Genomic DNA, 27,797 nt, shown 5'->3' on the forward strand with positions numbered 1-27,797 from the left:
CAAGAAGTTCCGCGAACCTTGAGAGGATAAAGCGGTTCAGAAAATGGATGGATGGATGAAAGAAGTTTGATTTTGAAAATTATGCATTCTCCCCTCTCCAGTCAACTCGCTCATCTTGGTTGAGTGATATGTGAAAAAAATGTAAGCCCACAAAAATGAGTTAAAAAAGAACAACCAAACAAACAAACATGTTTAAAGAGATACTGTATTCCAAAACTGGGAAGAGGCCCAATCTCTCTCTCTCTCTTGCTCTCTCGCTCACACACACACACACACACATTCCTGTTTGACTATCTTAGTGAGGTCCGGGTAACTCCAGATAAGGAGTGAGGACCACCCTTTCTGATAAGTTTAGAGAGGAACTAGTCTTAGATTTGTACACTACACACACACACACACACACACTGTTCAGATGAGAGCACACACAGACTGATGGTCGAGCCATTTATACACACAAGCAGAAGGCAGGAGCAGGCAAAAATACATTGATAACCCGATTTCGCAACAACAGTTTATCGCAAGAGGGAAAGGACAGGCCGGGCACAGAACGTACAGTATATTTAAGGTTTTCACCAATCAGGCACAAATCTGCTCATCATAAAGACGTCATTAGGTCAACATTTGGGTCTTAACAAGAAGGCATATTCAAAACGCACCGACAACTAGCCATGAAAGGTACAGTGGAGCTGTACCATGACATCAACATATGGCAGATGATAGGTTAAGCGCCGAGGGTTTTAGTTCCACATACAGTAGAGACATCATGTGCATAGTACACAGAATGGGGGGAGGGGGGGGGCACCCTCTGACATTAGCTCAGGTTCACTACGTGTTTGAGACAAACATGCTGACAGATCATAACACTCAGTGTAATACATGTGTTGCCCGTGTTAATACGTCAGCAAGTAGCATATAACTGATATATTTCAGTTACACGGTATACATACTAGGACACAGACTTGAATAATCGGCTGACCCAAATAGAGTCAAACAGGGAAAAACTTTGGTCTTCTACTATATCGACATGGTTTAGATAGTGACAATCACAGTTTTATTAAAGGACTATAGCTACAGATCGATCATTTATAGCCACATTTTTTTGTCGTGCCACTAAATATGAAGTTGTATTAATAAGGACTGTATTTTGCGACCAACAGTCCACATAACATGACATTAATATCTATAAATGATATTTCAGAGATCATCTCACTGGGCTTGGAACAGAAATATAAGCTCAAAGGGAGAATGATGAGAAGGAGCCTGAGAAAACAATTTTGCAAAGGATTTTAGATTGGTAGTATTGTTACTTAACACTGATTGAAAATGATCAAAATCCTTTCGTGTGCATTGATCCAAGTATTGACACCACCAAAATGTTATTTGTGCAAATAGAAAAATGAGTTGTTGTTTTTTTTTTTTTTCCTTTGCCGTCAGCATCTTATTGCAGTGGAAGCAACCCAATGGCCATTTGTTGAAATTATCCGAAGGAATGATTGGCTGGTCAGTAGCGTCACAAAAACGTCACATCTTCTTGTGACTGCACCCACCGCCAGTGAGCATCATACTCCAGATGCATTTTGCCATTTAGTTTGCAAGTATCCAAGTCAACATTTGCATTTTTGTAAGCTTTACGTTTAGGGCTCTGTTTCATGCCCAGTTTTTCACTGAGGCCCATTCGAGTGTGGCTGCCTGTCGGTGTTGTCATCTTCTCTAGGTTCCCGTTAGGTTTGATGATCTGGCGCTGGGTATTCCTCAAAGAAACCAGGCCTGTTTCTGAATCCTTAGTGCGAACTGAAGCATCTTGCTCGGCATTGGGCCGAGCTTCAGGAATGTTGCTCGGAAGCAGTGGCTTTCCACTTTCACTTCCGACGATCCCGTTCCCATTGACATCGCTGAGAACAACGGGCCCTTTTCCACTTCCATCCTCATTCGATCGGGACCGAATTCCTATTCCAACTCCATTTCCAGTCCCTGCATTAGCCCCAGGCTTCTCCCCAGTCGCAGTACCCGAAACCGTGGAAACTTCTGCTGTCCGGCCCCCAGCGGCGGCCTCAGAGACCTGTGGCGTGGAAGAGCAGATTGCTGACTCTGAGCTAGAGGGGCAGTATTCATCCAGATCGTCTGCCAGGGTGTCCAGGTAACTACCGATGGAAATGTTGTCCAGCTTGTCGTTGGGGTCATGAAGGCTGCTCCAGGAACCTCTCCAGGAGGTGTCGGGGCCTTCGCCCAGGCTGTACTGGCTGCTGGTCAGGCTGCTGCATCGGCTTGTTAGCGTGCTGCGCTCCTCCAGCAACCACTTGACTGCCTCGATGCCTTCGTGGACCGCCAATAGCTGCTGTAGGATCTTAATGTCCACGGAGCGCAAGTGTGCCTGTGAAAACATGCGGGAAGAACTTGATCAGATACATAAATTGCTCTTTTATTTGACAGGAGATATGAGCCAATCAATTTTTTGTCAATGAACGCCACAGCTTCTTGTTTGCTTTCAAACTTAGCTTGAAGCAGACGTGTGCACATTTTCAGCATGACGTCTTTGATCTACTGGTGAAAGGACACTTTGATTCGCACTTATTTCATCTACAACTGCTTCAATCAACAAAGTGTATGCAGAAAAAGTGGTTGAGATTGCACGACTGTCTGTGTCTTATGTGTTGTGTTGTATTATTTTGTCATTTTATGATAACTGTTCTTTCGAAGGTGGCGCGGGCACCCGCAGCGGCTCCTCTCTCTCTCCTGTGGTTGAGAGGAAAGAAATTTCATCTGTGCTGTATGTTGCACATGTAGCACATTTGACGATAAAGTTGACTTGAACTTGAACAACATGAGGGCTTTTCTGAACCTACGTGCTGAAAACAGGAAAATAACTAAGGTGAGCCGAATAGATTAATTTGCAGAAAAATAATGGAGATTCTGTCATTTAGATTAAAGAGGATGCATCTAGCTTTGGACATTTGGACATTTTCCATAGTGAGCCCAACTATTGTCTTGATGTGACGTCACACTTCCGGGTTTGTCGCTTGTCAGGATCTCACTTTGGGAAAACGATTACATTGTCAAATTTATGAAATACAAATCATATTTTCATGCTATATTTAATGTATTTTTTTAAATGACTGTACTTGTGACATAAAAACATTTCGTTTGTGATTTTCTAAAAGTACTTCACAGTTGACATAATGTTTGTCTGGCACCTTCCATCGGCATACGTTTAAAATGACTCTTCTTCCCAAGAGCTACTCTCATATCTCCCATTCATCATCTGAAAGGGATTATTACAACCCAATTATTCTCCATAAAAGCTCAAAATGTTTGAGGCAGTGCGAGTATATTTAGCCTCAATATGAGAATTCCTCCTCTTTAGAAAGCCTGCATTGTTCGTGTGCTGTGACGCTGTGATTTAGGAGACGAAGAGGCAAAGAGAGATGAACAACTATCTCACTTACAATCTCGACAGTGCCTCAAAACAGATTTAATTTAGATGTACCCCCATTGTATGCTTATGTACAGTACTTGAGGGTAGAGGAACAACATTCAGTCAACCATCTGATGTTGAAGTTACTCTTGACAGTGAACACAGCACACAAACGTACTGTTACTATGTCTAGTCTAAGGCTAAATATATAAGACACGTAATGCCCATGTGTGATTAACCCCTGCAGTAGCACCACAGCATGTCTACGTGAGTGCGTGGTGATCAACACACTGGTGATTTGAGAGGTGGGCTTGAGGTTTGAGGCTGGCAGACGGTCAAGGCTTAATGAGAGTGGCCGTAAAAGGTTCTCCAGGGCCTCGTCAGCACTGAGGTAGCATAAAACTAACAAAGTTCTTGTGTTCTTCGCTTCTCGGTTTTGCAGCTGAGGGTGGGGAGCCAAATCATTGTTTTGTTTCTTTGCTGTGATACAGTAGCTTCTCAATTCAAGTCATCCATTTTGGTTCGAATCACGATCAGGTATAATGTCACACGAGATGTTAGGATATTGACTCATTCCAGCAAGCATCGGAAGGATTTACAAAACCCGAGTGGTTTGCGTTTTCTTTGGAATTTACGACTTCAAAGCAGTCCAACATCAGCGTGTCACATCTTTTTTTTTTCTTGAACCGGCATGTCTTCACTAGATATAAAAAAAAAAAAAATGTCCTGTTGAGTTCCGGGATGGGTAATTCAATCGCTGGAGGGGGCTGCAATTTTTCATCAGTGCTACTGGGGGGGGGGGGGGTCCACATAAGCCCACGCACTTTCTAACCATGACAAAAATGAATACATGTGGACAAAATAGGTGCTCTTCATATATTTCATTTTCCATCATACATTTTTCAATACATGTAAATGCTGTGCTTTTTCTTTTCCCAGTGCAAAGGGCTCTCGCATAAAATGTACCATTTCTAGATGGTACAAAACTGCTGAACAGCAAACTAACATTGCGTGCATGAATTCATTTTGTATTGTCTTTTGACAAAATCAACTCACTTAAAATTTTAATATTATTTAAATACTGTACTATGTCCTGCATATTATTCCAAATCCGCAAAACAATTATTATGCCTACTCACATTATAGTGTAGCTTCTAAGTGAACAACCTGCAAAAATCCGGGTAAAAATTAATTTTGAAACCGGGACTAGCATTCCAATTCTTCCGGAATCGTTTGCATTTTGAGTGAGTGAGTTTATTTGAGCGCCATGCTAAAACGGAATCGACAAATTTCAAAACAAAGTTACAATCAGGTTGAAGTCCAAGGACCTTGTAAATGTCCTAACCGTGCGACCAAATCCAGATGAGATGTAGCACGTATACAATACTGTCCAGATTTTGCATGATTGCATGACTGCATTGCTTTTAAATGTTGGACTTTTCATCATGTAAAGCATATTGAGTTATGGTGCCTTGTATATGAAATAAAATAAAGCTTTCTTGCCTTGCCTATTCAATCCAACAATGCCCATTTTATTTTTGGAAAAAAAGAGAGTAAAGTGGAAGATCTAAATGAAATGACTTCAGTCAAGCCATGTCTTATACGACCTACCGGTACTTAAATGTTATGCAGTATTTGCTTTCCATCATGTCAAATGCATCACAACTGTTAAGATGTATGCCAATAGGATCGTGTATTTCCCTTGTAGTTCACACTGGTTAATCACTCCCATTATTTTGATTATCTAGCACAATGATGATTCTTTATGTAGTGAAACGTCCTCATTATGAATAGGACCTTTCTTTGGAAAAGGTCAAATAGCATCAAACGATGATGAGAACGGGGATGGATGACACGGACTGGATTCGATGCCAAAGATGCTTTCCTGCTCAGCAAAAAGGCCGAACAAAACTACCACCGATAATCGATATATTTTATTGGAATTAAATTAGAGGCAAGCTTGTGGCTACTCCTTCGAGAGAAGGAACCAGGAAAGACCATCCGACAACTTGCAAACACATCAGAAAGAAAGTTTGTCCTGCCAAAAAGCCTCTTTCAATTTTTTTTACTGACGGATATTTTGTTTGACATTTGCTCGGGTGTAGTTTTCTTTGGAGCCTTTCTGTGACTGTTTTTCAGTTAAACACATGGCAAAAGAAATTGTGGCTTGAATGGAGTTTGGAACTTTGGTGGTTTCTCTCCTCTGGGATTTTCGGAGAAGGGATAAGCCCGGTTGATTTTATTAGGCTCTACAGTTGAAAGATGATTTCTTTTTTTTCTGCATCAACATCGCATGATGACCGGTTGTCCTCTGCTTAAAAAAAATGAACACTGTGGCTATTTTATCAGCAAGCTTCATGTCGGCCAACTGGCACACAGGCAAAGTGTGAGCGGCACGAATGAATCCAAACAGTCCAATTGTGGCTGGAAAATCAAGTCTGGGAGCTCAGAGATGCTGTAAAGTTTTGCTGAAGGAAGGAAACTGGAGACGGCATGTGATACTCATACGTGTTTGAATTATAAATGACAAATCTAGCTTGTCAGTGACTCGCTTTTACACCCCGGGGTACGTGGACATACTCTTTTGGTAAACTGACACGATGATCTTACAAATGCAAACGCCTGCCATGACATAGATGCTTCCGCTTGCCTCCCAAGTCACACAGTCGCCTCCTTAACTGCTGAATCACTGCCAGTAGAAAGAGCAGCGACAGGCTTTCAAAAATACAGCAGCAACGGGCCACCCGCCCCCAGCTCATTCTGCACAACCGCTCTCATGTCCCCTGGTGTCGTTTCACCTTGCCGGGTGAACTCGGGAAGACGGTTGGCATCCTTGCACTCACCATGAAACAAAAAGAGGGTTGACTACGATCTTTTTCAACGTCCCGTGCGTCATCCATCTGTATAAAATCACCTTGACCCACAACATACTGCAAACCACAGCACATTTTGATGTCAAAACCAAATGCAGTCATGTGAGTCTTGATTGGTGAATCAGAACTGAATGATCCATATTCTTTACATCAACACTGTAAACTTTAAAACAAAATATGTGACTGAAGATTGACGATTTGGCCTCATTTATGCAACGATAGTATGTCTTTGGCACCCTTTGAGGGAGCTGTTTGCCAATATCCGCAGTGTGACAGATAGCAGGCTAATTCATTGCTCTTGTTTTTGGACAGAAATTGGACATCAACTGACATTTGCCCAAGATGTGGCTCAAAGGAGGTGAGAGCAAGTGAGAGGAAAGAAAAATTAAACACGTGCCCCCTGCAGGCATTTCACCTTGGAGTGTGACTCCTGCACAGCTTCCTCCAGGAGTGAAAAGGTAAACTCCTTTTACGGTAAAAGGGCAAGAATGTGCACCATGGCACAAAAGCAGGCAAGTGACCGAATTTGCTGTGAGCAGGAATTTTGCAGACCAAGACTCCGGCAAGCTGGGTGAGCAAAAGGAGTGTCTTGGAGGTAGCTGGCGGAGTGAGAATTTGGTGGCAGAAAGTCTAAACCTTGCGCCTCCTCAGACCACGTTGAACACTGGTACAGGGTACACAATTGGTGTAGCATGACATATTTCATTCATACATTTGTGAACAATGGGAATCAAACCCTCTTAATTATTGCATGAGATATTTTTTAAATAATTCCACTGGGTGGAATAGCCAAGGGGGAAGCACACGAACAATCGGGGGAGGGGCGTGGTTTCCAAGTGCCCACTTCATGGAACAAATGCGTTTCTGCCATATCAAGACTCTAGTGCGAATAGTAAGATGCATTTAAAGGGAATAAAAAGAACTGCTTTGATTGGCCACTGTTAGGCTGTGACCACTCCCACAGTGGCGCAGCCCTCACTCTCTATCTCTCTCTCTCTCTCTCTCATCTTCAAACTTACCAACCTAGATTCTGTACACAGTTATGCTACACACTGCACAGGATTTACATAAAAAAAGGCCCCAAAGGCTCGTGTGATTTTACAACAGACACTTGCAGCCTGTATTATACTTCTCTATGGTTAGAAAGACATCACAGAATGCATGCGTTTATTATTCTTTATTGTTACTCTACAAATAGGGATGGAGAAGATTCAACGTCTCAGAAAAGTGAGAAAATCACACATACTCACAACATAATTACTGCATTTATGTTAGCACAGGAGAGTTCACTTGTCACTTTGGAGGCATCTATTTCAGATACATAGAAGAAAAAAGTATGCTTCAAGCTTTTTCAAAATTTGTTAAAAAAAATAATAGAACAAAAGAGAATGAGAGAGACAGAGCCCAGTCATTTGGAAGCAAATTCTCACTAGTGGTCCCCAGGAAAATGGAAAAAAAATGTTTTTTGGGGTGGGGGGGGGGGGGCTGCTGGGTGCTGATGAAGTGCAATGTTCATAAGTCTACTGCTACACTTTTACAATCGTGTCGTACTCACACAGAAAAATGAAACGCATGGTGGCATGTTAAAGTGTGTGCAATTTTCACACTATTGCAAATAGAAAGTATCTCTTTGCTGCATTCAAAAATCATTCAAGCCCAAACATGTTTGTCAATCCATTCGGTTGTTTTGGTGGCGCTCGAAGAGTCATTTGTCAATGTGCCAATCTAAACTAGCACTTCAGTCAACTAAACTCAAGGAGTGTTACTGGCATGAATATAACGATGGGTACATTGTCTGAAATAAATGACGCTTCCACTGAGCACTTATTGTCTCATCTAATCTATTGCGAGGTAGCTTATTTTACCAAAATATTAGAAAACATTTCAGAATGATGCAGCACGTTTCTAAAGGACAGCAAGCTACAATCAAAATATTCAAAACATCTTTTGAGCCTGAACTTTTCCAGTGCGTGCGCACGCCTGTAACCTCGCAACTCAGAGCTTGTGATGTCTGCCTTTGTAACACAACGCACATGGCCGGGAAGTCATTCTTTCTCATACCATCCACAGACCCATACCCCAACACACTCAATACAAGCAGGAACAAATCTGAGTAGGTCGAAAAGGTTTCTGTATTTATATGTTTATATGTACAGGTATGTTTACATGTATTTTTACCCTTATGGTTTCTAAAAACTATGCAGTATAAAAATGGTGTAGTAGGCCCAAGAGGTCATCAGAAACAAGGTACATGTTTTATTTCTGAAAAGTGTGTTTAATATTCGTGCACGCCTCTGTGACTTTATGCACAGTTGGAACATTAACACTGTGTCTAATTATCTAGAATAAAACATTGTATTTACTATTCGATGATTCAATTAAAATATGTTGCGCATAAAAGTAAAACCAAAATTCAACCATCATGCCAGTATTACACCAAGAGTCATAAATGTTCCATTTTTAATCTATGTCAGGGGTGTCAAACTCATTTCACATTGTGGGCCACATATGACCTCGGTAGATGTTAAGTGGGCCGGACCATTAAATTTTTCCATACTCTGCTATTAATAACCAAAGTAACATGTCTTTCCTTTGTTTTGGTCTAAAGAAGCACAAGAATATTTTGAAAATGTTGAAATTTAATGAACATATTTTTTACAAAGCATTTCATGAAGCACCTTGGATTTCCTTAGACAAATGTGCAATTTACTTTTGTCATTCACATATATGTGTTGCAACTGATCCCACTGATTGTACTAAGGCACAAAATTTTAACAAGTAATATGGTCTTGAAAAATATAGTAATGCATTTTAAGATGAAACAAGATTTATAAAGAAATGAATTTTTAAACCATTTGCACATGTGCATATAAAATCTAAATTTAATCCCTGCCTACACCTTCGAAACTAAGGAGATTGCTATTAAATGTGTAAAGAATAAAGTATTCACATGTCCTTGATAGCGTCCGTCTCAGTGAAAGACTGAGATTGCTGTCGTCTTCTTCTTTGACCAAAACAATGTTGTCTTCTACTCTGATCACTCGGATACTCCGTGAATTGCACCTTATTAAAAATATGCATTCCATGTCCATGCCTTTTTTCACTTTTAAATGATCCTGCGGGCCTGATTGAACCTCCTGGGGGACGGTTCCGGCCCGCGGGCCGAATTTTGACACCACTGACCTAGATCATCATAGCTACACTTAATTTTGCTCCTTAAGGATACTTTGGACTGTGTTTAACGGAGTCACCACTCGTATATTTCAGTACGACACGTGAGGGACCCAAAACACTTCACTGTTTATCATTCCTGCTCACACTCAATATTTACTTGTCAACGACAGAACTGCATTGACGGATACTTGACGACTGCATTTGCCGACGGCACGCAACGAACACATTTGAGTCAAGTTCAATTTGACGAAGCGCGCACCTGACACTCACGCACGCGCACACTTACCATCTCGGTCCTCAGTTTTGTGATCTTTTCATCCAGGCTCTTCTTCCCAGTCTCCTTCGTTGTTTCCTGCGCGGCGAGGGCCAGTTTGTCTTCTCCCCTGTGCGAGGATGCCTCTTCCCGCATCCACCTGAGCAAACCCTCGGGGGTCTTCCGGCCGATTTTCGCCTCTATGTCTTTCAGGTCTGGAGCGTTCTCACAAGAAGTTCCTTCATCCATCATGGTCATGGAACGCTGGTTGAAAAGAATTGATGGAGACAGATTTCCTCCTGTTGTTTGCTCCGAAATTGTCAGGAGAGTGACTTCCCGCAGTAGGCTACTCTGTGGCATCACATGCGAGTCCGGCTGAGGCGGACTGCGCCAGTATGGAAAAACAAACTGTCATCATCGGACCGCTCATCGCAACTACATAGAACGGAACGAGATCCTCGGTAAGAGTTCTCCCAGCTGGAAGTCCGCTACCAGCTGCCAATCTGAGCACATTCCACCTGCATGATGACAGTCGCTTCGCCGCAGAGAAGCTGAGAACCACAGCACAGACTTGTCAAAGCCACCCAAAGATGATATCACATTATTTCCGCTACTGGGTTTTCAAAATTAAAGAAAAAAAGGAACATGTTGAACTGTTTGTAAAACTACCAAAATAAAACAACGAACGCGTTACAAAGACAAACTGTGGTTGGGGAACCACAACAAAAACCTTTTTGAAAATTATATTGATGAGCACATTCTTCTAGGTGTTCTTTTGGGGGGGGGGGTGATTCTGATCTGATTCTGCCCCCGTTTTTTTCCCCCCAGCACATCCAGTTTTGCTAATAATAAATAATAATAATAATAATAATATCTAATATTGTAATAGATTTGATCATATTTATGAATTAAGGGCGAGGTGCAGCAACTGGTGGATTTTTATTCTGAAACATCATAGCTATAAATTACAATGCAGGGTAAAATATGTATTGTGCCACCATTTATAGGTCATATCAAATTAGGTGTTCACCGCTCACAATTTTCAGGCTTATCATGAGCTCCGATCTTTAAAATGCCTGAAGTGCCAATCCCGATTTAATTTAATTTTATTTTTTTTATAAACAACAGCATACACCTTCTTATTATAAAACATTGAAGGATATCTGTGAAACAATACAGATGGGTTGTTTTAATTGCACAATGAAGCAGTTCTCTCAAATACATATGAAAAGCTCTTCTCACTGTCATGTTCTGTGTGTGTTTGTTTTGTCTCATATCTTGCTGGAGAAAAGGGTGTTTCCCAGAGATTGGCACTTTACCCTGTTTTGCTGGTCCGTGCTCCATCCGCGACCTGGGTACCAGCGTTAACCATCATCTGCCTTTAAAAGGACTGCCACGCCGACATGTCAATGTCGAATTAGTCAGCCTTGCTCAGTATTTGATTTTTCGAGATGTTCATGACCTTGCCTCATTGTTCTGTCGTACGCGCTTTGTATTTGCTCAAGTAAGTAGTGTTTTTGTCACAGTATTATTCTCGGTGTGATTGGATTATCCTTGTCCTTGTGTGACTAATGATTTTGCGTTATACGCTTCCTTGCATTTTGCAAGCGCCTTTGCTTTGTCTTGTTCTTTCCCTGGCTCTTTGATACCAGCATCTTTCCTTGTACTTTGTTGGTTTCACCTTATTCAATAATAACGCTTATCCTTGACATTTGTGGGATGCAGAGAATTCCGGAACTCTTACAGATCCTTGCATTATGAATATATCGATTTTTTAAAAAAATGTATAACATTGTATTGTTTTACAATGAGCATATTTCACAAACAGAACATTTTCTGTCCATCAGTGGCGGATGCTGGTCTGTCAAAGAGGGGAAGCTCAATTTTGGCCGACATCACAAAATGTGTCCGTTTATTTATACGTGAATTCTACTCTCCGTTCTTTTTCAAGAAAATTATCTGTGACCCTGTCATACCAACAAGGCGTCTTTTCCAGGGACTTAATTAGTGTCCTACAACTACAATCAATGAAACCTTTCCGACATGTGACGCATACCCCAAAACCCCTTTCATAGAAAGCATATACAGGCATTTTCATCTCGAATCATTACCTCTCCAGTAAAAACTGTACTGTCAGTATTTGGTCCTCTATCTCCTGTATTTTTTTGTTTTCTTTTTCCATGCAGTCATGCTGGTTGCCATGATGACCACCATGACAACGGTGAAGCAAGGGTTTTTAAACACCTACACGCTGCAAGCAGAAAGTACTGCCCACAGAAAATCATATGGGGGCTAGAAAAGCACTTTATGCAACCATGGAGTGCTGTCGGGATAATATATCACAATCCGCTGCATAACAACTTCCGAAAAAAAATGTATAGAATGTTTTGTCAGCAGTAGGCAGCACTGCATTACATTGAGGACATCACACGCCAGAACATACAATAAAGAAACGTTTTTAAAAACTGTTTATCTGATCATTTAATTTTTCCATATGTATACACACACACACACACACACACACTCTGATTTATCACAAAATGGATACATTCAGCAGCAGATGCAAAAGTACAGTTTTGTAAAATGCATAAAAGCAAAAAGCTGTTTTAGTTAATCATTCAATTGCCTTCTTGAATTTTTATTGACATTCCACTTAAAGTAAATTCAATGAATCCTGCAGGTAAACTTGCTGACATTCTTCAGGTAGCGGCTGGTGACACGAGCTTGTAACAAGTCACTTAAAAATTTTAATAAGTTATCACTTAAGGCATGATTAACATCCCCGTCAAAATTAACTAAATGGAATGGAATTTCAGTTGGTATTTTAAAAAAATCAAATCAAATAAAAGAACAGAATAGCGGAACGTCACGAGTGTTCCTATTCGAAATGCCTTTTAAAAAACATTGTGGGCATTTTTTTGCAAGCGTTAATTAGAAAGTGCTCATTAATGGGCCTTTTCTCAAACGCATGCTTCATAAAAAGGAAGCACGTGCATCTGAACACGACTTTCCGTTTTGGGCTGTATTCCACTCCCTGGTCACTCCCAAGTCCAACCTGTTCAACCTGTTTGCAACAGGTGAATGCTCACACCGTGTGTCATGTCAAAGCAGCAAAGTTGTGCGGGCTGAGCAGGATTAGCTCGATTATTTTTGCACGATTCAGTGCCAACGCATGAAGTATCTTAATCGCATGTCTTACTGTATCCTTCCTTGTTTTGTAACAAAGCCTACGTAGAAGGATAGGTGGAGTAGGTGGGGCGGCATGGAAGAGGATGAAACAAAGGACATTGAGTCCCTGATGGAGGACATGGATTACATTCCTGGTCACTTCCACCTGGACCTAAACCTCAACTGTGATCCCAAAGGACCTTTGAAACTGAGACACAGAGACACTTACCTGAAACAGGAGAGTCTAAAGGGGGAGCTGGAGGCTGAAGCTGGATATTTACAGTACGCTGTTCGCAATCTTCTCGGCCTGCTGGCTTTCCATCTCGACCATCTTCAAACTGCAGAGGAAATTTTCAGGTGATAGATGCATGTGGATGTGTGTGGGGGTTTTTGTTTGTTTTTTAAATAACCCATGATTGAGTCAGACCTTTGAAATACAGCTATTGGACCATCATGCTAAAAGGGTGAATTAGTTTGAGTACGTTTTGTGTCTTTCGTTTGGATTTTTCGTTATACCGTCTATACATTAGTTGCCATTTTTGCTAAGGCCAGCAGCAATATTGTAACACGACACCAGATCAAGAGCCATGCTTGTGGTTTTGTCAGACGGTGTCAGTACAGGAGGACGGAGCATAGTTGAGCATATTGTTTGCAGAACCTCACAATCAAGACGTTTGAACCTTTCTCATCCACAGTTAGGGAGGTATGACACCACAACAAAAATACAGCATATCCACAAGGACGGAGTATATTACAGGACAAACTTGGGTTTAAATAATAACACGAGAAAAAAAAATTGCCATCTGACAGAAATATAAATCACAATTTTGTTTTTATGCTCGGGGAACATGATTTTCTCCTGACTACGAATCGTTGCAATTGTAATTGCAAGTTTGTAATTACTAAGGATGTGCATTTCTCCACAACCATTCAAGGACGCTTCGATTTGAAAGTGGAATGATTTGTTTCGGTTCGACTCACTTGGATTACGATATACGGCTCAGTTGGAGATGGTATGACTTTCTTCTTGTCACCTTACATTCATTGGAATGAACTTGTCAGTACTGTGAATGTGCCATTTCCATCTCGGATATATCTCTCCAATAAAAAATGATTTGAAGCGTAGCTCAAGCTATTTCAAAGTGGAATTATTCAATTTGGTTCCATTTGATGCACTCGCATCTTTTTTATATATATATATATATATATATATATATATATATATATACACACACACTGTATATATATTTTTTTAATTACGGGTTCAAACTGTTTTTTGTCACACCCTAAGTAATTATTAGTCAATATAATGTCCACTTTCTGGGGCTTACTTCAGAGCATCCTTTTATTCAAGACAGATGAGATCTTGCTGATCCAATTGTCGAATATAATACTGGTTTAGCGAATGTGTCGCTTAAGGTAAAAGGTGTCAAATGGCAAAGTGATTCCTTAAATTGCACGTATTGTAAACGGCCATGTTTGGTAATTTGACCTTCAGGAACGAAATAGACAAAATAAACACCGCAGCCATTAGGGAGGCACAACTTCAGGTTTCCCCCCAGCCAATTAGTGACAAAAGATTGTTGTCGTTTTGACTTTTGGCTGGTTCCACCCACCAGGGGTTGTCACTGTGTGTGACTCACATGATTTGGTTGGCAGCGTTTTAAAGGCATTTCAAGTTCAAGTTAAGTCAAGTACAAGTTGATTGTCAAATGTGCTCTATGTGTAACATAGAACACAGATGAAATGTCTTCCCTCTCAACCAGACAACAAGAGGAGCCGCTACGGGTGCCCGCGCCACCATCACAAGAACATAAATTGACAAGATAATACAACACAACACAAGACACAGACAGTCCTGCAATCTCAACCACTTTTCCTGCATACACTTTGTTGTTTGAAGCAGTTATAGATGAAAGAGGAGCGAATCAAAGTGTCCTTTCACCAGTGGATCAAAGACGTCATGCTGAAAATGTGCACCCGTCTGCTACAAGCTAAGTTTGAAAGCAACAAGAAGCTATAGCGTCCATTCACGAAAACGAGATTGGCTCACATCTCCTGTCCCATGTAAATCCGCTTCAATTCCAAGCCGCGACTCCCAGTTCCACATACGCATCGGCGCTCTGCGCTGACGCTCTGCGCTGACGCTCTTTGTTCTCATCGTCGGCTCCTCAAGCCATGCAGCCATCCAGCCGCAGACTGTCCTTTTCGCTGAACAAAGCGGGGCTGTGAAAATGCTGCCCCCGACAGGCGCAAAACACAATCGCCCCGGGGCTGTCCAGCAACGACAGTCAAATGGCTCCGACATTCATCTCACTCAAAATCAGTGCTGGTACACGCGTGCTGCCGAGAAGGCTCAACCACCAAGCACAGATTCTTCTTTGACGAATGTCGTGGCCAAAAATGCTGAAAAACAATCCGCATCCGGTCCACACGATGCAACAAGAACACCATGTGACAAAACAAAAGACAAAAACAACAAAAGACGCAAAGCTCTTGAAGAGCACTTGCCGACGGCTGCCTACGCGGGCGCCATCTTGGAAAACAAAACAAAAAAACAAATTTGATCATTTCGAACAATTTAATTTGCTGCTCTTCTTCAAACCTACCTGTATATCTCGGTTTTTCCAGAGGCATTTGCAAAGAAGACCCAGGGAACCTCAACGCTTGGGCCAACCTCGGCTATGTGTACGACAAGCTGGGAAGGGAGCTGGATGCCGGGGAATGTGTGGAGAAAGTATCCCAGCTGATGGGCTTAGACGCTGAAGAGCCCACCCAAGAAGACACCAAGCAAATGGCGGCCCGCTGCCTGGCAGAACAGGCCTATGTTTACCCTTACGATGTGGAGCTGGAGAGAGAGGATGAATTGAGGGAGAAACTGACGACAGCCTTGGTGCTCTTCAACAGAGCTCTAGACTACGGCGGTCACCTGGTGAGGTGGAAACAAAAAAATGCTTGCTTTATTCCGCTGGCTGCCTAATCAATATTCTGACCGTTTATCTGTCAAACAAGTAGTAGGCTTTTAAGACGTTTCGATACTGGGTTGAATTTTTCCCAGTGTCTCGCCAAGTTCATTTTTAAAGCCTAAATTTGCCTAAAACATAAATAAAATGGAGTTCAAAGTGATAGCCATACCACTTACTCTAAATTGAAGATCCATTCATTCATCACAGTCAATGCTCCAAAGTGATTTTTAAATGGCAGGTCGCAACTGAATTTGGTTGGGTGCACACAGCTAGTAAGAAATAAAATAAATCAATAATGCACGTATTTGGATTCAGGTTTTTCACCAACTGTACAGTTTCAAGTTCCCACGTTGAATATGTGAGGCAAGTGATAGGAAATGCCTTTTGCTAGCAGACATCACCAGGATTAATTGGAACACTGCTTTTCAGATACCAGTGGAAGAAAAAAGAAGTTGGTACTTTAAGATGGCAACCATTTATATAAGGTATCAAAATTAACCAACCCAACTAACTAACTCACGAAAACATATTGTGGCTGTGGAATAACCCGGTTTGATCTTCTCTCCTCCCTGCAGACTGGATGACATAGTCAAGACCAAAGAGGACGCTGAATACTCCAGACTCGCTCAATATAATAAGGGGCTACGGCTTCTCACAGAAACACTTGAATCGGAGAAAACACAACAAAAAGGTGAACGTAACTTCTTATAGCACATCATGAGAACGACTGAATGTACCCAATGTTGATTTCTAGCGGTAGATAACAGGGCGTGTTTAAGAATCCGGATTTCTTGTTTCTAGCTCTTTCCTGGTGTTATGTTGGCATCATGTTGGAGAGACAGGATGAGTTCCCCACAGTGCCCATGTCCATACACGACTGCGGCTATTCTGCCACCGATCCTTTATCCTGCTATGGAAATGTAAGTTTTGCGCCACTCAGGCCAAAAAAAAACAAAACAAAACACAATCATCTTAAAAGTATCAAGAGTACAACTTAAATAAAAAAAACCCCACAGAATAAAATCTGCTTTTCAGGCTATAAAGTTGGCAAATGATGATGCGTTCATCCTTAACCTCCTGGCCAAGCTGTTCTTTCTGCTGGGTAAGCATGAGATGGCCACGGGGATCTGCAACATGGCTCTCAATGTGCTGCCCGATCCTGAGCTCAATTGGCAGGCTTACTGCACACTTGCCAAGGTATTAGACAACACCGGTACCACACCAAATATTTTCTCATTTCCGACGAGATAAGATGACGCAAGCTGAATTTGTTCAGTTAATTCCGTTTTTCACGGCCCTCTGAATAGGGATCGTCGGCCAGCATGGAAGGATCACTCTTTCTGTACTTTTTTGATACATTTATTGGAACACTTTGCAGCGGAAGTAGTCGTAGTAGTAGATGAAACAGAAGTAGTTGCAGTAGCAGTATCAGAAGCAGGTAATAACCTAAAGCACACATAAATGCAGTAAAAAATGAATATATATCTCTCTTTCTGCATCACGATGTAAATCGGTATAGAATTGACATTCATTAATACTTTTATTTTATAACAATACATTTAATAAATACTTTAATCAACCATGATTTCACTATGTATTAGTGATGGGTCCAGCGACACCGATGCGTTGACGCATGCGCAGGGCTCACAGAGCAAACCACGTGTCGGTGCATGTGCTGCTTCATTACGTCACGTGATTGACACGTGAACTGCACCGGCGCAGTTTAGACTGCATCGGCTGCGTTGACACAGTCCAGGCTGCTAATTGACACGTGAACTGCACCGGTGCAGTTTAGACTACATCGGCTGCTTGGCACAGTCCAAGCTGCGCCACTTAGTTCAGGGGGCGTCGACTCAGTGCAGGGGGCGTTGACGCAGCAAAAGCCCGCACAGTGTATCCTAAGGAAGTGCGTCTGGCGACACGATGCCGATTGCCGAAACAAGCCAGACCTCACCCTCGCTCGAATAAAAATATATGTTTGGGCAATACGGAAAACACACTGATTATCAGAAAAAATGTGTCCGTCTGACTTCGAGCGGCATGTCGGCTGTCATATAATAGGCTATTATTATATGAGAAGTGCTTTATGAACGTTTGTACTGTACGTCATACTCCAGTTGATTGAGAGGTCCCGCCTATAAGGGGGAGTTCCAGAAAGTGACTGCGAGTGAGCACACCGCATTTTTGATGACTCTGCCACGTTGCTATTAAAAGTCAGATAAAACGTAAACCTTGTCTGCTGACCATCATTACATCGGTTAGGCTAGTTTAGCTGTTGTCGTAGTTCAAAGCTTAATATGTGGCGTGGGTTGGGTCGGCGCCGCGAGTACGTGCTCGCGCTCACAGCAGAGAGCAGCAGACTATCGACTGCTGAGACGCGCTTCACTCGAGTGACGTTGCTACAGTACGTGCATATTATGGAGCAGCTTCCGGACAAATACAAATTGTCCGCCGTGTAGAGCCATTTTGATCTCCTTTTGGAGAATAAGGTATTTATTAAAATCTCCTTGTCTCGGATTTTTGACATGTCTTATTCCATTGTGTGTGAGTGTTCTCCACAACAGGGGAAATAGCATGCATTAAACGCAACAGACTGAAATTTAAAACACTGGAGCATCTTATTTTTCTAAATCAAAATCTGTGAAGACAAAGCCCACAAGCATCCTCATTCACATGATTTTCACATTATTGAAACACATTGAATGATACAATATGAATGCATGGATGTGAATGATATTGTCAAGGGTCAATGTCATCTTTATTGTCAAATATGCTTTATGTATGACATGCAGCATAGATGAAATTTCTTCCTCTCAATCCTCAGTGCATACATGCATGCAAACATGCTGTGCATTAAACACACACAGCTAAGAAAGGATAGCAGCTACACTGTATAAAAAGACATGTAATCTAAAACAGTATAGACAATATAAACAATATAAAAAGCATAAACAACAACATAAACAATGGCACGCTCTACATTGTCCCTAGGTGTGAGTGTGGGCGTGAATGGTTGTTCGTCTCTGTGTGCCCTGCGATTGGCTGGCAACTGATTCGGGGTGTCCCCCGCCTACTGCCCGAAGACGGCTGGGATAGGCTCCAGCACCCCCCGCGACCCTAGTGAGGATCAAGCGGTTCGGTAAATGGATGGATGGATAAACAATGGCGCTTGTGGCTATTGTGGGTAGAGTGAGGTAGTGCATTGTATACATGTCATCATCAAATCAGTTTGTTCAGTCTGTCAAGTGGGTTGGCTGCAGGGATTTTGAAGGTCCAGCAGGTGGCAGTGGTCAGCGACACAGTATCAGTACAGTATCAACACAGTGTGTCATTGTGTCGACACGCCTCATGAGGCCTCATGGACCCATCACTACTATGTATTATTATCGTCATCATTATCCATTATTTTAAACGTAAGAAACCATACATCACAATCATATCAAGTCGACTCGAACAAAAGAACTACAAGTCCCAAAGGTCCAAACCGGAAGTGGAGCGCCGGCATGATTAAGCCCAGCTGCAACGCAATGTACTTCGTTCAAACATCGAATTGCAGCTGGACAAACATGACAACTATGCAAAATGAGTTAAATAAAGACACCACTGTTCTAGCAACACTTTAGCCCACGCCGTTTACATTGCCGATTGCGAACGGTAACTGACTGTGATTGCATAGCGATGCGGCAAACATAAAGCACAACGGACACAATGCAAAGCAGACAAACAAGGCAACCGATCATCATCGAATCTAAAGCTAACTTTAGATATCTGGTAAGGAAAAGCACAAGCGTAGCTTACCATTGGGCCATGCCGACGACGAAGCGAGTGTATTCACTAACGTAACATAATGCGATGCTGCTTTTTATACGTCGCGCGAACTGTCACCTGTCAGTGGCAGCCCCGCCCCTCTTAAAGCACCAGGTGAATCCAACAGAATTTATTGATTAATAGGAAATGAAATATGTTTTGCAGCAGGGGTGTCAAACTCATTTGTCGTGAGCCACATGATAATTACCGTTTACCTTGGAGGGAAGTGATGACTGAAACTATATAAAGAAGTCAAGAATAATTTTATTGTTTAAGTAACTGTCATGACAGGTTTGGGAACAATACTTACAATATGTCACTGATTTATTACATATGAAAATTTGAAAATTTGGGACAGATTTTAGCAAGCATCATTGTTGTCAGCTTTGATTTGCTTTTGCCAGCCACTTAAAATGATGTGGCGGGCCACATCTGGCCCCTGGGCCTTGCGTTTGACACCTGTGTTTTACAGCATATATTGAAAAGCAGTTGATATTTCTCCATGAAAAAAGGGTGAGGCTATACACCAAAAAACAAGAATTAATGATTACTCCTCATACTTTACATCGGCAATGAAATTTTGATTGGGTTGCGCACTTGCTGCTTGATAGAAAACAAACACCATCTCCAATATGAAAACTGGCGGATGTCAGACACGCTCACTCGGCTGTATCCGTGGTAATGTGGAGCCTCGCCGCCAAAGATAGGAAAGGGTCAATAGAACAGCAAAAGCCACAGCAACATAGTTCTGCGAGAAGACAACCAGTATGAGATTGGAAATTTAAAACGTATTTTGGATCTCTGCAAAGACCGACTCGAGCCCACGTGACTCGTTCATTTTGTTGAAGACGTTGCACTGATGGATGACTTCATTAAATTCACCAGTGACGTCTGCTAACAACAATCTTCATATGACCAGCCTCAGGGGACACACCCACCTGAGACATGACTAGGAAGACCCCGCACATAAGATTTAGGCCAGAAGACCAATTTTGGTTGTAAAATTAAAGTAAAGTTAAAATGTCTTCGACAAAGAAGCGTTGCCACACTTTGATCTTTGCAAAATTACCGCCACTTGGATCTACACAGAAGGACGGAGAAAAATACTTCTTTCATGAAAGCACCATCCGTTGAGCTGCACGGGTCTCACTTGCCCCTGACGCTGATGTGTGTGTGTCTACAATGGCTTACGCACAGAACAGTGCATGAAATGACTTGACGTAATTGTGATTCGTTTAGATCAACACGATGCTTTACGTCAGGGACCTAGAAAAGGCCAAATGTGGGGAAGGCGGTGTCCCAGACAGACAAATGTTAACCGAGGCCCAGAAAAACCTGGACAAAGTCTTGGCTGTGTGTCCTTGTTTGAGGACTCACCTGGAGATGGCACAGGTAAGCCATAAAGTCAACTTTCATGGCAATTTTTTTTTGTCTTAAATATTTAAACATGTCCTCCGTTAGGTGTACTACTACATGGGTGTAGATGCACTGCAGGAGAGCCTTTTGGTGGATGAGGGAGCAATAAACAACGCCTTGGTGAGTCTATCCCAGGCCCGAGTGTACGAACTGGGAGACAGCTTGCCTGACCTCCACTTGCTGAAAGGACGCTGCCTCCTGCTAAAGGGCGAGGAACGAAATGCTGCGGACTGCTTCAACTGCGCTCTCGACTTAGAGAGACCGACTAGTAGTGACACCACGGCCCTGCGCTGCCTCCTCCAGGCCTTACTGGCTGTGTTCATGCAAGGAGGTCCTGAGCTCAACCAGGTTATCACCCAGATGGAGCAGTGCCTGCAGAGGGCTGAGGAGAAGTACCCCGAGGATGTGGTGAAGGCTGAGTTGAGGTGCCTTTATAGGACAAACACGGCGGAGGTCACGGAGTTGTCTCGAGCTCTCATCAGGACAGGACGACTGCAGCTGGTCCGAAGGCTCCTGCAGACGGTGGCCCCTGAACAAACGGCTAAAAAGAAAACATTGACAAAATCATTCCCCTTTCTATGATGCTCACAAATGTGATTTGACCAATGACAAAGGAACTGCACAACTGCATTTCAGATGACATCTTAAGCAAGGCTGTACTGTATTGAGGTCCTGCTTCAATGTACATCACGTATTCATACTGTGAACTCACTCATGACTACAGTAATAGTATTTTATTTCAGTCATGCATTTGCTGCATCTGGATTTAAATCACCGTCTTCGACGGTCTGTGCATGTTGTTTACCTCATGTAAAATTCGGTGGCATTTTCAAAGCAGATTGTTGGCTAAGGAAATTCTACTTCACTCACAATGGATTTAAGTCAGGCTGCATCCAGCAGAGCTGAGGGAAAAATAAAAACACTTCTCTGGAGACTTTTCAGAACATATCAAAAATTTTATTCTGACATTTGAGTCTACAGATCTTAGACGAATCATTTGCGGAGTACTTCTTTTTCTGAATGTTTTTAGTAGTTTTCATCAATGAAGCCAGGGTCCATAGAGCTGATTTAAGTGCAACTGGACTGGGAGAAAGTCCCATTCAAAGCACTCTTTGCAGTTGTCTGAATGGACGGGTTCCAAGTCAGCTGGGACAGGCTCCAAGCCCCGCTGGCAACCTGAATTGGATCGGTTATCTAAAAACAAAACAAACAAAAAAAGGATGGATGGATGAATATAAGTCTTGGGACAGGTCTGCATTCTCTGCCCCAACTGTTGGGTGGTCATTTTCCACCACTCCAATTTGTTACAGGAAAGCCAATTATTGTACTGGTATGCTTCCCCCGCTCAGTGCTTGCAATGCAAACAAAAAGCTGCTCAGCATTTCGCACATTACAAGTTGATCCCAGTACCTGCATTGTAAAAAAAAATGTTCCATACAAAAATATATAATCTGCCCATACAGAGGACACAGTCTGTCAAATGTATCCAAATAAGGAATAATAATGAAATCGGTCAACTTTAAGGCTGTCTGGAAGCTTACAAGTTTTTCAGGACTGACTATCTTGTGCGTCTTACTCGTTGGACACACCCGCATGACAAGACAATGGCGACTTGTCGAAATGTACATTGCTGCCATGTATTCAGGTTCTGCTGCATTGCTCAGCCGAGTGTTTATTGGACAAGAGCCTCAGAGTGTCGTAGTCTTTTCGAGCATTCCCCTGTGTGATAAGACGCGAGATCGAGCAGGTAAGGAATATTTGTGTTTCTGATTGTTAGTCATTGTGATTCATGTGACGCAACCCCAGATTTTAATTGGAAATCTACAAGACGAAGGCACAAAAGTATTTCTAACCACCAACAGTTTGGAAGTGCATAGCGGCTGCTTTACAGGGGTGATTTGCTGTCAATATCTGTATATTTTAAAAAAACAAGAGGAAAAAACTCAAAATGAATTGCATGACTTTTGTTGGTACATTCTAGTCCCTTTGCCATGACTTTCTTTCACACGGTCTGAAGCTTGAAGGCCACAGGTCACACCCTTGACAGCCTTCGGGAGTTTTAAAATGGAATTTTCTCTGCGACTGCAGAGAATTAAAGAAAAGCTTGAAATCCATGGCAACGCGGTACGCGTTAAGTGTCAGTGCTGAACGTGCAGTGGTGAAATACTGCAGAGAGAAAAGTAACGCAAATCGTGCCGAGTCTACTGTCTTAAAAATATGTCGGTCCTCCCAACAGTTACGCAGCCAAGTAGCAGGGTCTTATTTCTACAGTCTTATGCTTCATTTGTCATGATTGAAGTCAGTATACACTAAAAGAGCAGGAGAAAGACTTTCTGGATTTGGAAATACGATTTATACTGTACATCAACGATTGAATCTCATCAATTTGAATCATGACCAAGTGTGCAACTTTTGACGTGTTTATTTACTTGTTGCCTTGTCTAATTCGATTCTTCAGCATGTCTCCGAAACAGACTTTGACAGAATGGGACAGTGGCCTCCTGGATTGCTGTCAAGACAAAAGCTCTTGTAAGGACTGTTTCTTAATTGAACCACAAAGTCAACTTACAATGAGATGGCGAGTTGATGTTTCACTGCATAATCATTTGTGTTATTGAGTTTCGAATCCATGTTGTAACGAGACAATTTTATATTGCCCCGAGAGTTTACTACCACTTGCAGGACAGAGTTGCATGTCTTCTGTTTATGGGTGTGATTTCTCAATAATGATCTCCTCCTTAAGTCACCACACGCTTAACAAAGTATTTTATTTTCTACTTTTGTATTACTGACTGTACCTCGCGTGTTTTGTAAACACAAGCCAGATGAGGGTGTCATCATATCATGGCGACTACTATGATGATAGGCGTCATCAAAACCCAATTTGAAAGATTCTTTTTTTTACGTCTTTCAGGCTGCTACGGTTTCTTTTGCTGCCCCTGTCTGGCCTGTTCAGTTGCAGGAAAATTTGGAGAGAACCGATGTCTCCCATTGTGTGACATGCTCAGCCCTGCGGTCTTGACAGCTTTTGGGATCCCCCTGTTTGCACCCCCTGCAGCTTTGTCTCTACGAGTGGGCATTCGCAACAGATATGGTGTCAAGGTAATATGCATGATGTTTGATTCTTACATCTACCGAAATGTGAAAGGAGACATATTCTGTTTACAATTAAACATGATGAATTTACCAGCCCTCGTCCCAGCTGGGCCAATGGCAAGTCCGATTTTGGTACAAATGACAACAAGTAGGCTGGATTTGCCCGGCGTTTTCTTGGCAGCTTTTGCTTTCTGCTCTTCCACGTGGCTTGACGGTGAGCGTTCATGGCAGCCGGCTGCCGTCTTCTTCAAACATAAGCAGCACCAAGGCTGTGGAAAACATGCGAGTAACCTTTGCTCAAAGACACTGAAAGCATTTTAACTGTGAGTGTGGTGCTCCTTCACAGAGTGGCGCCTATCGCAAATTAACACTGTTATAACACGAATCTGTCCTTCAATCAAAGTCAGAGGGAGGGGCTTTCTCATGAGCCTCATTGTTACGTGGAGCCAAAGTATAGAAGAGCTCACTCGGGCGCATTTCAGATGTAGGCAGCTAACTAAAGATTGATTTGGTTGTTTCATTTCACACTTGATGGTTGAGCATGTGCTCCAAAGATCCACCAATTTCTATGCAAACAATAAAAAGTACTTTCTCTCATGTCTCCTTGAAAATAAATCGGCATAATGATGTTTGAAGAAAAAAAGCCCGACCTGCCTAATGTTCTATGTAATTAGGTAATGATGCAAGAACATGCAATTACTTTGAAAATCCATAGAAATGGCTTCTTATGATAGTACCTGTTGTCCACAGGGCTCAATGTGCAACGACATCCTGTCCTCGTGTTTCTGCATGTGGTGCACCTGGTGTCAAATGCACCGCGAACTGAAGTTCCGCAAGAAAAACCCCACCGTCATCAATATGCAGCCTGCGCCCCTCTAATCGGTTCTTGAACTCAACCAAATGCAAGCAAGATGGCACCTGCTTTTTTTTTCATGGCCAATGTGACTGACTAAGTTGCAGCTGACAGCTACAAAGATGAGCATTGTGGGTACATAAAAAAGGTGAGAAATGATGGCATTTCATTCAGAGCAACATACGGTCTTTGACAACTCTGGGGTTTTGGTTTTATATCAACGGTTGTGAATCAGGTATTTTCTAATTGGTGTCTGGGCTCTGAAATCTGTCAACAAATACTCCCAAAAACTGCAGAGTACTGTACTAAAGAAAGAGAATGCTAAGAGAGTACGCTTCTCAAGGTTTTTGAGAATGATCAAGGTAAATCATTTGTTGTAATATTTGGGCATCACTTGATACCGAATTTGATACCATATATCACGGTATCAAAATAATCAATAGCAGGTTCGTCTCTCTTTGACATGAATCTCTGATTAAAAAACAACGAATATGATAACACCTCTCGGTCTCTATGCACATGGTGAGTTTTGCAAGGTTTAGGTATGTGGAAGAATTTTCTAATTTTTGGATCTTCCAGTTCATTGATGTATTTTTTAATTTTTATTTGCTCTTACAATTTTGTTGTTGGACTTCATGCGTATTCAACTGACATGCATATTGGAAGTCAAAAGATCAACTCCAAAACCACAATAAAAATTTAAAATTAAACCTCCTTTGTAATGTGGATGTAATTTTTTATAATATTTCTTTATAATATCTAATGCTATGTAATGTATTGCACTATTAATCTGCCTTGCTCATATTTTTACCAGGGTAAACACTTTGGATCACAGTGTGTGTTATGGGTGAAGTTATATTTATATAATATTTTGTGTCGTCTGCCTCAGGGTTCAACAATTTGGGGCAATATTGTGGGCTCTGGACTTTCGCATGTTTCCCCGGATGCTCAGGAGTCCTTACATATTTGGGGGGAAAAAACCCAAACACAAAATACAGACACACATTTTACGTTACAGCCGATACAAGGGGAGAAAACAATCGAAGCCAATGTAATAACATACATGAAAAATAAAAACATTGACATAAAACAAATTTTAAACATGATGTATGTAGTTTCATCGTATGAGTAGCACAGTACATAATTCCTTGAATATGGGCTGCCCCCTATTGGACATAAAACAAGCTACAGTTAAATCTGATCTTGCTTCGTGCAACCCTATAAAGCCGAGGGAGAAAAGACAAATACTCGTTCAAATTGTGTCTTTGTGAAGTAATTTCAATGACATATCCAAACCACATGTGTTCAATTATTAAACCTTATTTGATCTTCACAGAAAGATGGGAAAAGAAGCTCTAAATTGCTCTCTGATAAGAGCACCGTAGTTACCATTACTTTACAATGTAGATGTCAAACTCAAGGCCAGGGGGCCAGATCTGCCCGGCCACATCAATTTATGTGGCTCACAAAGGCAAAAAATGTGTTGACTTCATTTTCCTCGTTAAAGCGCCCAACATTTTTTTTTCAAATGTTTTTTTTAACTGAAATTTGTTGTGTAAATGAGTGGCTCTCAGAAAGTATAGTTGAGGAGTAAATGGTAATCCAGTATAGCACTTTTCAACCTTTTGGTTCTCACAGAAATTAACACTATTCATCCATCACTGCTGCCACTCATTCTACCATCATCAACTGCCTTTTTGACATAAAAGGTGCATGCAGACCAACTTCCTCAAACTCTACAGCAACAAATCTTCATCGGCCCGAAATCACTTCACACATCCTGGCCTGATTTCTCACTCTCTATTGACTGCTTCAGCATTCTCGCTTCTACCCATATCCGTAACCTTGACGCCATCTTTGATGAATCACTCTCATTTGAAAGCCACATCAACCACATCACTAAAACAGTTTCTTTCACCTGAAAAATATCGCCCATCACACTCGCAGCAGTGGCACTTTCTAGTGGTGAAACAGCATAGTAGTAGCAAGTGTTGTCATCAGTCATACCGCGAAGGGTTAATTGAGCCTCTATCTATGTAAACCCGGCTCTGCCGCGGACATCTCCCAAAACTCCGGAAGTTTGACAATAACGTTGTTTGCCATGTTTGATTTAGTCACTGACTCTCCAGAACTTACGTTGGAGTAATTGTCAAGAAATACCACAACTCCAAATTATTACATTAGTAAGAACAAGTGTGTGACAATGATTACTCACCTGTCGTTACTTAAGTAACTGGTAACTTTTGATTATTTTTTAATACACAGGTAGTTCAGAAAAATCAAATAGGAAAGAGTTTTTGATATGCAACAACAATGTCAGTTGGAAAAAAAAAACATTTTTCAATATAAAATAAAGGCAAGTTAAGACATAATAAATGGTCTTATATTCAGATTTTTTTGTTTACACAAACAGATGAAAACGTTGGATATACCCACATTTATCTGTTTAACCTATCCATCCATTCATTTTCTGAACCCCTTATCCTCGATGGGGTCGCGGGTATGCTGGTCATTACTCAAAAATACTCGTGCGTTTGCGAGCTTAAGTACAGTACTGTAGTTGTCGTGGGGTGGAATCACTTGCAATGTGCCATACGTGGGTGGCTGACTATGCGCTTGGCTTATGAAGAACAGAAGTAAGTATGCTTGCTGTGTTTGCATATTAAGGTGTGGACTATCTACGTAGTGTGTAAGTAGTAGCGCCCACCGGGCTTGACGTGAGTTCAGTCTCTTGGCAGAGCGAATGTATGCGAGGTTCTTGTGGTCGGTGTACACGGTG

The 27,797-nt window shown here is 41.8% G+C and overlaps 3 protein-coding genes across 3 annotated transcripts; 2 read left to right on the forward strand and 1 right to left on the reverse strand.

The window, feature by feature from the left end:
* Positions 1-430: 430 nt before the first annotated feature.
* lurap1 (leucine rich adaptor protein 1) lies at positions 431-10,072 on the reverse strand. Its single transcript, XM_086116639.1, has 2 exons — positions 9,746-10,072; positions 431-2,371 (listed from the first exon to the last, which is right to left on the reverse strand). Exons 1-2 carry the CDS (start codon positions 10,070-10,072, stop codon positions 1,511-1,513), a joined length of 1,188 nt encoding a protein of 395 aa, XP_085972765.1. The 3' UTR covers positions 431-1,510.
* A 2,722-nt stretch (positions 10,073-12,794) lies between these two features.
* Positions 12,795-22,003, forward strand: ttc22 (tetratricopeptide repeat domain 22). Its single transcript, XM_086115703.1, has 8 exons — positions 12,795-13,237; positions 15,512-15,812; positions 16,276-16,331; positions 16,422-16,537; positions 16,648-16,766; positions 16,882-17,043; positions 20,893-21,045; positions 21,115-22,003. The coding sequence occupies exons 1-8, from the start codon at positions 12,975-12,977 to the stop codon at positions 21,649-21,651; spliced, it is 1,707 nt and encodes a 568-aa protein (XP_085971829.1). The 5' UTR covers positions 12,795-12,974; the 3' UTR covers positions 21,652-22,003.
* Positions 22,004-22,707: 704 nt separating this feature from the next.
* Positions 22,708-25,732, forward strand: LOC147202076 (cornifelin homolog). Its single transcript, XM_086115704.1, has 4 exons — positions 22,708-22,816; positions 23,528-23,598; positions 23,984-24,171; positions 24,916-25,732. Exons 2-4 carry the CDS (start codon positions 23,529-23,531, stop codon positions 25,042-25,044), a joined length of 387 nt encoding a protein of 128 aa, XP_085971830.1. The 5' UTR covers positions 22,708-22,816; position 23,528; the 3' UTR covers positions 25,045-25,732.
* Positions 25,733-27,797: the final 2,065 nt, after the last annotated feature.

The sequence above is a fragment of the Hippocampus guttulatus genome, chromosome 7, assembly GCF_054856545.1.
Source record: "Hippocampus guttulatus isolate MCC_2025c chromosome 7, RoL_Hgut_1.0, whole genome shotgun sequence".
NCBI lineage: Eukaryota > Metazoa > Chordata > Actinopteri > Syngnathiformes > Syngnathidae > Hippocampus > Hippocampus guttulatus.